Source organism: Mus caroli, unplaced genomic scaffold (assembly GCF_978045245.1).
Source record: "Mus caroli unplaced genomic scaffold, Mus_caroli_1 scaffold_8, whole genome shotgun sequence".
Classification (NCBI taxonomy): Eukaryota; Metazoa; Chordata; class Mammalia; order Rodentia; family Muridae; genus Mus; species Mus caroli.
Window position 1 is genome coordinate 5,214,403 of NW_028227263.1, and position 10,885 is coordinate 5,225,287.

A 10,885-nucleotide genomic window follows, 5' to 3' on the forward strand; every position below is an offset into this window, starting at 1 on the left:
TTTATGAGTGGTTACATCAGTCTCCTAGAAGTCCTGTATCTAGAATGATGTCTACAGCATTGGCTGGCACAGAGTTCTATTCTTATGCCATGCGATACTGAGGTTTGGGCTCTAGGTGAGTCTCACCACATCTGGGCTAGGTCATTAGCACAAACTGGAACTGGAGCATGTCTTTCACCTTCAGATCCTATCAGAACTGTTACAGGAAACCCACTACCCCTGGATCCTGAGGTCTCCCCAGCTCTGTGATGAATGGGACACTGGTCACTGAGTTCCTCATCCTGGGATTCTCAGATATGCCTCACCTTCGGATACTACTTTTCCTTAGCTTCCTTTGCCTATACATGGCTGCAGTCTCAGGGAACCTGCTCATTATGGTGACAATCAGTGCCAGCCCAACCCTGCATACCCCTATGTATTTCTTCCTGGTCAACCTGGCCGTGGTGGACATCCTCTGCACCTCCACCATCCTACCCAAGCTACTGGACACCATGGTGGGGGGAAGGACCATCTCTTATGGGGGCTGCATGGCCCAGCTCTTCTTCTTCACATGGTCACTGGGAGCAGAGCTTCTGCTCTTCTCAGCTATGGCCTATGACCGCTTTGTGGCCATCTGCTGTCCTTTGCATTATAGTACCTGGATGGGCCCCAGGGTGTGTGCATTCCTGGCTGGCATTGTCTGGGCTATCAGCCTGACTAACACCAGCATAAACTCAAGCCTGGTTCTGCGTCTACCATTCTGCAGCTCCAATGTGGTAGAGCACTTCTTCTGTGAGATTCCCCCACTGTTGAAGCTCTCTTGTGCTCCAACACAATTGAATGAGGCCATGGCTTTCGCTGCAGATGTGTTCCTGGCTGTAGGGAACTTCTCTGTGATCATCCTTTCCTACGGCTTTATTGTGGCCAGCATCCTGAAGATCCGCTCAGCTGAGGGCAAGCAACGGGCCTTCTCCACCTGCTCTGCACACCTCATCGTGGTCACCATGTACTACTCCACTGTCATCTACACCTACATTCGCCCTTCATCCAGCTACTCACTGAACAAGGACAAGGTGGTGTCCATCATCTACACCTCAGTGGCACCCACCTTGAACCCTCTCATCTACACTCTGAGGAACAAGGATGTCAAAGTTGCACTCCGGAGACTTTTCTCCTGCTGCTGAGCCTGTGCCAGCATCACTGCCTTCAGCCCTGCTGGACTGGGGGATCACAGGTTTGGTAGAGGTCTCTGTTCCTTTTTCTGAGGACACACCCAGTTCAACCATCAGGGACAACTGTTGGACTGCTGCACTTCACAGAGAAGCCCTGGGACCATGTGGCTGTTAAGCAAATTCCCAGGAATCATCAAATGTGGGTGTGGCATATTCCTAGCCCTGTCTGGTTGTAGCAGTCATAGAAGCCAGGAGCTCTGTCTGGATAGACACTGCTTTATGCCCATATTGTCATTTTATCCACAAAGACTACTCAGTCTTGGTTGTGGCTGGCATGTAGGTAGGAGACCTGGGGATATAAAGAGGTCTGGAGGTTTTAGGACAATTGTTATACCTTGTAAGTAAAATATCTTTAAAAAAAAAAAAAAGATTCCTTCCCCTTTTTAGTACCTTTGAAAGAGATTTCTGGTGCAGGCTCTTGCCATGCTGTGAGCATGTGTGATGAAATAAGACCTGCCTTTGCCTTCCATGCTGTCCACTCTGAATGAACAATGCCAATCAGCAGCTTCTCTGGCATAACTGGCTCTCACCCATGAGGGTGTCAGCAGAAGTTTACTAGATGCTCGATTTCTTGGTGCCGGGGCCTTATAATTCCCACCATGAAGTAATGCAGCAGGGCTGCTGCTTGCTCGGGACCATGTTGTTTCCAAGGATGTGGCCAGAGAGGAACTGTGACAGGGAACACAGCTGCTGTGCCTCAGGAGCAGTTCACGTCTACAGAAGCCTATGCCCCATCCAAATCCTCACTTCTAGGCTGGGCTCTCTCAGGTCCATATGCATGGTCCATATGCCATATGGTCCATATCTCTGGTGGCCTCTCTTCCTCTTCCTGGTTGACCCCTGTTCAATGTTGTTTTTTATTTTTTTATTCCTCTTTCGATAATAGTTTTATTAGTTACTTTTGTATTTTTTGTGATTTTGTTTTAAATTTCATGTCTGTGTGTAATATTTCTACCAATCTGCCTCATCCCTTCAGCCCTTTCTATGCTATCTTCAACTTCATGACACTGTTTTCCTTATTCTTATCATCAATCTATAGGTATGAATAAATATAGAAATACAACTTGTTGTGCATTAATGTTCCTGATATTTATATGCATTTAGAGTGAAGCACTTAGTATTGGACAACCAATCAGGGGGCTAGTCCACGGTGAAGACTGCTTCTCCCTTTCAGCAGTCACTAATTGCCTGCCACTCCTCAGATTCCCACCATCCATGTTAGTGTGTCAACTGGAGTTGCCATTGTTTGGGTCTTGTTTAAATAACCTTATTCTTGAGGGGTTGTAGGTACAGCTTCCCTGCCATATATAGAAGACACAGTATTACAGCAGACATCTTCATCCTCTGGGTCATAATTTTTTACACTCCTTCTTCCCTGATGTTCCTCGGGACATAGGTATGGGGTTGGATTAGAGCAGCATCCATTATGACTGAGCACCTCACAGCCAATTGGTCTCTGTATTTTGATCAGTTGTGGCTTTGATAATAGTTTCTCTCTCTCTCTGCTACACCAAGCGCTTCTTTGATATGGGGCAAGAGCTACACTTCTCTGTGGACATAAAAATAAGTATGAAGAATACAGGTAGACTGTTTTAGTTTGGGAAAACAGCAGTAATAGGTTCTATCCTCATGTCTGTGACATGTCCACCACAGGTGGTTGGCTAGGTTTACACTACCAAGCTGCAACTATGCACTAATGAGGGTGCCTTATGTCCAATTACACAGCTGTTGGATATGGCTGAGATATAAGTGCTACTATCGTACCTTTAGGATTAACTTGTCATGCTTCTCCTTGTTTTGGTTCACAGGTATCACAGTGTGGGGGGAGGCTCCCAATAGGAACTAACCCACCCTGGTACATCAAGTTTCAGCAGGACTAAGTCCATTTCCTCCCACTGAGGCCATACAAGGCAGCTCAGTTGTGGGAAAGGAATCCCAAAGGCAGGTGACAGTCAGAGACAGCCCCCGCCCCTGCTTAAATTGTTATGGGACCAACATGAATAACAGACTGCCCAACTGGTACATCTGTGTGGAGGGCCTAGGTCCATCCCATGTATGCTCTTTGATTGGTGGTTTGATTTCAGTGAACCCCCATGGGCCCAGGTTAGATTACTCTGTAGGTTTTCTTGTGGTGTCCTTGATCTCTCTGGCTCCCTTAATTCTTCACCCCACTATTCCACAAGACTCCCTAAGTTCTGCTATTGTTTATTTGGCTGTAGGTCTCTGCATCTGTTTCCATCAGCTGCTGGATGAAGCCTCTCAGAAGACAGTTATGCTGGGTTCCTGGCTGCAAGCATAGCAGAGTATCATTAATGGTGTCAAGAGTTGGCTCTCTCTCACTCATGGTGTGGGTCTCAAGTTGGGCCAGTCATTTGTTGATCATTCCCTAGATCTCTGCTCCATCTTTATCCCTGCACTTCTTGTAGATGGAACAAAATTTAGGTTGGAGGTTTTATAAGTAGGATTGTGTTCCCCTCCCTTCACTGGAAGTCTCACCTAGCTACAGGAGATGACCCGTTAGGTTCCATAGAGGCTGGGGTCACCCCCATAGACTCCCAGAAGCCTCCCCTGTTCCAGAGATGACTTACCATTGATTTCTTATCTCTCTCCTCCCTCCTCTCTCCTCTTGTTCCCCTCCCTGCTTCTCTCTCACCCAGTTCCTTCCCTCTAATTATTTCAGATATCTATTTTATTTCCCCATCTGAGTGACATCCAAGCATCTTCCTTTGGACCCTCCTTGTTACTTAGCATCTTTCAGTCTATAGATTATAGCCTGGTCATCCTGTACTTTATGGCTAATATCTACTTATAGGTGAATACATGAAAATTGGAAATAGTTCTACCTCAAGACCCAGCTATATTATTCTTGGGAGTATACACAAAAGACACTCCACCATATCACAAAGACGCTTGCTCAACTATATTCATAGCAGCTTTATTCATAATAGCTAAAAACTGGAAGCAACCTAGATGTCCCTCAACTGAAAACTGGACAAACAAACCTTGGTCCATTTACACAATGGAATTCTACTTAGCTATTAAAAATAAGGAAATCATGAATTTTACAAACAAATGGATGGAACTAAAAAATATCCTGAGTGAGATAACTCAGACCCAGAAAGACACATATGGTATGAACTCATTATAAGAGTTTAGACTTCTTACAGACGCTTTCCAATTTTATGAGATCCCATTTGTCAATTGTTGATCTTAGAGCATAAATCATTGGTGTTCTGTTCAGGAAATTTTCCCCCTTCCCCACTTTCCCTTCCTTTAGTTTCAGGGTATCTCATTTTATGTGGAGGTCATTGACCCACTTGCACTTGAGCTTTGTACAAGGAAATAAGAATGGATCAATTTGATTTTCTCTCTGGTGACTCTAAGGTGGATCCACTCAGGAGTGCACAGGCCACAGAATCTGGAGAGCAGCTGTGACATGATACTACGGCCTACATCTGTACCCAGGAGGTGGGGCTGTTCCACAGCCCTCTGTACACTGGTCTTGCCAAGGGAGAGCATGCCTCCAGGGAGTGCTGACAAAGGCTTACAGACTCACAGGAGGAACAAGCTCCAGCCAGAGTCAGCAAGAACATCTAACACCAGAGATTACCAGTTGGCAAAAGGCAAACACAAGAATCTTACCAACAGAAACCAAGACTACTTGCCATCATCAGAACCCATTACTCCCACCACATCAAGTCGTGAATACCACAACACACCAGAAAGGCAACATTTAAGTTTAAAATCATATCTCATGATGTTGGTAGAGGACTTTAAGGAGGACATACATAACTCTCTTAAAGAAATATAGGAGAACACTGCTAAACAGGTAGAAGTCCTTAAAGAGGAAACACAAAAATAAGTAATTCCAGGAAAACACAACCAAACAGGTGAAAGAATTGAACAAACCATCCAGGATCTAAAAATGGAAGTAGAAACAATAAAGAAAACACAAAGGGAGACAACTCTGGAGATAGAAAACCTACAAAAGAAATCAGGAGCCAAAGATGCAAGCATCACCAACAGAATACAAGAGATAGAAGAGAGAATGTCAGGTGCAGAAGATTCTTAGAAAACATTGACACAACACTCAGGGAAAATGCAAAATTCAAAAAGATCCTAACCCAAAACATCCAGGAAATCCAGGACACAATGAGAAGACAAAACCTAAGGATAGCAGGTAGAGATAAGAAGGAAGATTTTCAACTTAAAGGGCCAGTAAATATCTTCAACAAAATTATAGAAGAAAACTTCCCTATCCTAAAGAAAGAGGTGAGCATGGACATACAAGAAGCCTACAGAACTCCAAATAGTTTGGACCAGAAAAGAAATTCCTCCGGACACATAATAATCAAAACACCAAATGCACTAAACAAATACAGAATATTAAAAGCAGTAAGGAAAAAAGGTCAAATAACATATAAAGGCAGACCTATTAGAATTACATCAGACTTCTCACCAGAGACTATGAAAGCCAGAAGATCCTAGACAGATGACATACAGACCCTAAGAGAACATAAAGGCCAGCCCAGGCTACTAAACCGAGCAAGACACTCAACTATCATAGATGGAGAAACCAAAGTATTCAATGACAAAACCAAATTTACACAATATCTTTCTAAGAATTCAGCCTTTCAAAGAATAATAAAGGGAAAACTCCAACACAAGGAGGGAAACTATGCCCTAGAAAAATCAAGAAAGTAATCTTTCAACAAACCTAAAAGAAGATAACCGCAAGAACAGAAACCCAACTCTAACAATAAAAAATAACAGGAAGCAACAATTACTTTTCCTTAATATCAATGAACTCAATTCCCTAGTAAAATGATGTAGACTAACAGTCTTGTTACATAAACAGGACCCGATATTGTGCTGCATACAGGAAACCCACCTCAGTGACAAAGAGAGACACTAACTCAGAATAAAAGGCTGGAAAAAAAATATCCAAGCAAATGGTCCCAAGAAACAAGCTAGGGTAGCCATTCTTATATTGAATAAAATCGACTTTTATCCTAAATTTATCAAAAAGATGAGGAGGGACACTTCATACTCATCAAAGGTAAAATCTTCCAAGATGAACTCTCAATTCTCAACATCTAGCTCCAAATTCAAGGGCATCCATATTCATAAAAGAAACTTTACTATAGCTCAAAGAACACATTGCACCACACACAATATTAGTGGGAGGCTTCAACGCCCTACTCTCATCAATGGACAGATCCTGGAAACAGAAACTAAACAGAGACACAGAGAAACTAACAAGTTATGAAACAAATGGATTTAACAGATATATACAGAACATTTTATCCTAAAACAAAAAGATACACCTTCTTCTCAGTACCTCATGGTACCTTCTCCAAAACTGACCACATAATTGGTCACAAAACAGGCCTCAACAGATACATGAAGATTGAAATAATCCCATGCATCATATCAGATCACCACAGACTAAGGCTGATCTTCAATAACAGCATAAATAATAAAAAGCCAACATTCACGTGGAAGCTGAACAACACTCTACTCAATGCTAACTTGGTAAAGAAAGAAATAAAGAAAAAATTAAAGACTTTTTAGAGTTTAATGGAAATGAAGCCACAACATACCCAAACTTATGGGACACAATGAAAGCAGTCCTGAAAGGAAAAATCTTAGCTCTGAGTGCCTCCAAAAAGAAACTGGAGAGAGCATACACTAGCACCTCAACAGCACACCTGAAAGCTCTAGAAAAAAAAAGAAGCAAATTCACCCAAGAGGAGTAGACAGCAGGAAATAATCAAACTCATGGCTGAAATCAACCAAGTGGAAACAAAAAGAACTATACAAAGACTCAGCCAAAACAGAAGGAGCTGGTTCTTTGAGAAAATCAACTAGATAGATAAATCCTTAGCCAGACTAACCATAGGGCACAAAGACAGTATCCAAATTAATAAAATCAGAAATGAAAAGGAATATATAACAACAGAAACCATGGAAATCCAAAAAATTATCAGCTCCTACTAAAAAAGTTTATATTCAACTAAATTAGAAACTCTGGATGAAATGGAGAGTTTTCCAGACACATACCAGGTGCCAAAGTTAAAACCGGATCAGATAAACCATCTAATCAGTCCCATAACCCCTAAAAAATAGAAACAGTCATTAATAGTCTCCCAACCAAAAAAAGCCCAGGACCAGATGGGTTTAGTGGAGAATTCTATCAGACCTTTAAAAAAGACCTAAGACCAAGACTCTTCAAACTATTCCACAAAATAGACACAGAAGGAACACTATCCAATTTGTTCTATGAAGCAACAACTGTGTTTATACCTAAACCACACAAAGACCAAACAAGGAAAGAGAACTTCAGACCAATCTCCCTTGTGAAAATTGATGCAAAAATACTCAATAAAATTATTGCCAACTGAATCCAAGAACACATCAAAACGATCATTCCCTAGGAGAGCTTTGCCTCAGCATTGGCGGGAGCAATCTTGGTTCCAGGACTCTGCCGAAAGTAATCTGCACAGGTGAGAGTGTGAACTACAGAAGCTAACAGCTTCTGTGACAGGCCAAAGCAACACAGCTTCTGGGACAGGTCCTGTTTTGGACCTTCATCTTCTGCCAGGAGGGAGGTCTGAATGCCAGATATTTGTGAACCTTCCCTGTAAGAGGAGAGCTTGCCTGCAGAGAGTGCTCTGACCACTGAAACTCAGAGGAGAGAGCTAGTCTCCCAGGTCGGCTGATAAAAGCTAACAGAATCATAAGAGGAAAAATCTATAACCAGAAACAACTATAACAACTAACTCCAGAGATTACCAGATGGCGAAAGGCAAACGTAAGACTCTTACTAACAGAAACCAAGACCACTCACCATCATCAGAACCCAGCACTCCCACTTTGCCCAGTCCAGGGCACCACAACACACCCAAAAAGCAAGACCTGGATTTAAAAGCATATCTCATGATGATGTAGAGGACATCAAGAAGGACTTTAATAACTCACTTAAAGAAATACAGGAGAACACTGATAAACAGGTAGAAGACCTTAAAGAGGAAGCACAAAAATCCCTTAAAGAATTGCAGGAAAACACGACCAAACAGGTGATGGAATTGAATAAAAACATCCAAGACCTAAAAAGGGAAGTAGACACAATAAAGAAAACACAAAGTGAGGCAACGCTGGAGATAGAAATCCTAGGAATGAAATCTGGAACCATAGATGCAAGCATCAGCAACAGAATACAAGAGATGGAAGAGAGAATCTCAAGTGCAGAAGATTCCATAGAGAACATCGGCACAACGATCAAAGAAAATGGAAAATGCAAAAAGATCCTAACTCAAAACATCCAGGAAATCCAGGACACAATGAGAAGACCAAACTGATAATGGGAGTAGATGAGAATGAAGATTTTCAACGCAAAGGACCAGCAAATATCTTCAACAAAATTATAGAAGAAAACTTCCCAAACCTAAAGAAAGAGATGCCCATGAACATACAAGGAGCCTACAGAACTTCAAATAGACTGGACCAGAAAACAAATTCCTCCGACACATAATAATCAGAACAAAAAATGCACTAAATAAAGATAGAATATTAAAAGCAGTAAGAGTAAAAGGTCAAGTAACATATAAAGGCAAGCCTATCAGAATTACACCAGATTTTTCACCAGAGACTATGAAAGCCAGAGGATCCTGGACAGAAGTTATACAGACAGTAAAAGAACACAAATGCCAGCCCAGGCTACTATACCCAGCCAAACTTTCAATTACCTTAGATAGAGAAACGAAAGTATTCCACGACAGAACCAAGTTCATAATTATCTTTCCAAGAATCCCACCCTTCAAAGGATAATAACAGAAAAAAACCAATACAAGGACGTAAACCACATCCTACAAAAAGCAAGAAGGCAATCTCTCAACACACCTAAAAGAAGACAGCCACAAGAACAGAATGCCAACTTTAACAACAAAAATAATAAGAAGCCACATTACTGATTCCTTAATATGTCTTAATATCAATAGACTGAACTCCCCAATAAAAAGAAATAGACTAACAGACTGGCTACACAAACAGGACCCAACATTTTGCTGCTTACAGGAAACTCATCTCAGAGTAAAAGACAGACTCTACCTCAGAATGAAAGGCTGGAAAACAATTTTCCAAGCAAATGGTCTGAAGAAACAAGCTGGAGTAGCCATTCTAATATCTAATAAAATCAACTTCCAGCCCAAAAAAAAAAATAAAAATAGACGAGGAGAGGCACTTCATACCCATCAAAGTTAAAATATTCCAAGAGGAACTCTCAATTCTGAATATCTATGCTCCAAGTACAAGGGCAGCCACATTCATTAAAGAAACTTTAGTAAAGCTCAAAGCACACATTGCACCTCACACAATAATAGTGGGAGACGTCAACACACCACTTTCACCAATGGACAGATCATGGAAACAGAAACTAAACAGGCACACGGTGAAACTAACTGAAGTTATGAAACAAATGGATCTAACAGATATCTACAGAACATTTTATCCTAAAAAAAAAGTATATAACTTCTTCTCAGCACCTCATTGTACCTTCTCCAAAACTGACCACATAAATAGTCACAAAACAAGCCTCAACATATACAAAAATATTGAAATTGTCCCAAGCATCCTATCAGATCGCCATGGAGTAAGGCTGATCTACAATAACAACATAAATAATAGAAAGCCAACATTCACGTGGAAACTGAACAACACTCTTCTCAATGATACCTTGGTCAAGGAAGGAATAAAGAAAGAAATTAAGGACTTTTTGGAGTATAATGAAAATGAAACCACAACATACCCAAACTTATGGGACACAATGAAAGCATTTCTAAGAGGAAAACTCATAGCTCTGAGAGAGAGCACACATTAGCAGCTTGACAACACACCTAAAAGCTCTAGAACAAAAGGAAGCAAATTCACCCAAGAGGAGTAGACAGCAGGAAATAATCAAACGCAGGGGCAAAATCAACCAAGTGGAAACAAGAAGAACTATTCAAATAATCAACCAATCGAGCAGCTGGTTCTTTGAGAAAATCAACAAGATAGATAAACCCTTAGCCAGACTCACTAGAGGGCACAGGTAAAGCATCCCAATTAACAAAATAAGAAATTAAAAGGGAGACATAACAACAGATCCTGAAAAAATCCAAAACACCATCAGATCCTTCTACAAAAGGCTATACTTAACAAAACTGGAGAAGCTGGATGAAATGAACAAGTTTATAGACAGATACCAGGTACCAAAGTTAAAACAAGATCAGGTTAATGATCTCAACAGTCCTATAACCCCTAAAGAAATAGAAGCAAGCATTAATAGTCTCCCAACCAAAAGAACAAAAACAGAAACAAAAACAAAAACCCAGGACGAGATGGGTTTAGTGCAGAGTTCTATCAGACATTCAAAGAAGAACTAATCCCAGTTCTTCACAAACTATTCCACAAAATAGAAACAGAAGGTACTCTACCCAACTCATTCTATGAATCCACAATTACTCTGATACCTAAACTACAAAAAGACCCAAAAAAGATAGAGAACTTCAGACCAATTTCCCTTATGAATATCAATGCAAAAATTCTCAAAAAAGTTGTCACTAACCGAATCCAAGAACAGATCAAAACAATCATCCATCCTGACCAAGTAGGGTTCATCCCAGGGATGCAGGGAT

General features: G+C 41.2%; 1 protein-coding gene across 1 annotated transcript; it reads left to right on the top strand.

The window, feature by feature from the left end:
* Positions 1-248: 248 nt before the first annotated feature.
* Positions 249-1,163, top strand: LOC110299194 (olfactory receptor 13G1-like). Its single transcript, XM_021168823.1, has one exon. The coding sequence runs from the start codon at positions 249-251 to the stop codon at positions 1,161-1,163; it is 915 nt and encodes a 304-aa protein (XP_021024482.1).
* The last annotated feature ends 9,722 nt before the right edge of the window (positions 1,164-10,885 follow it).

Excerpts from the sequence above, each read along its gene's own strand:
- LOC110299194 (XM_021168823.1), top strand. The coding sequence starts at position 249 with ATGAATGGGACACTGGTCACTGAGTTCCTCATCCTGGGATTCTCAGAT.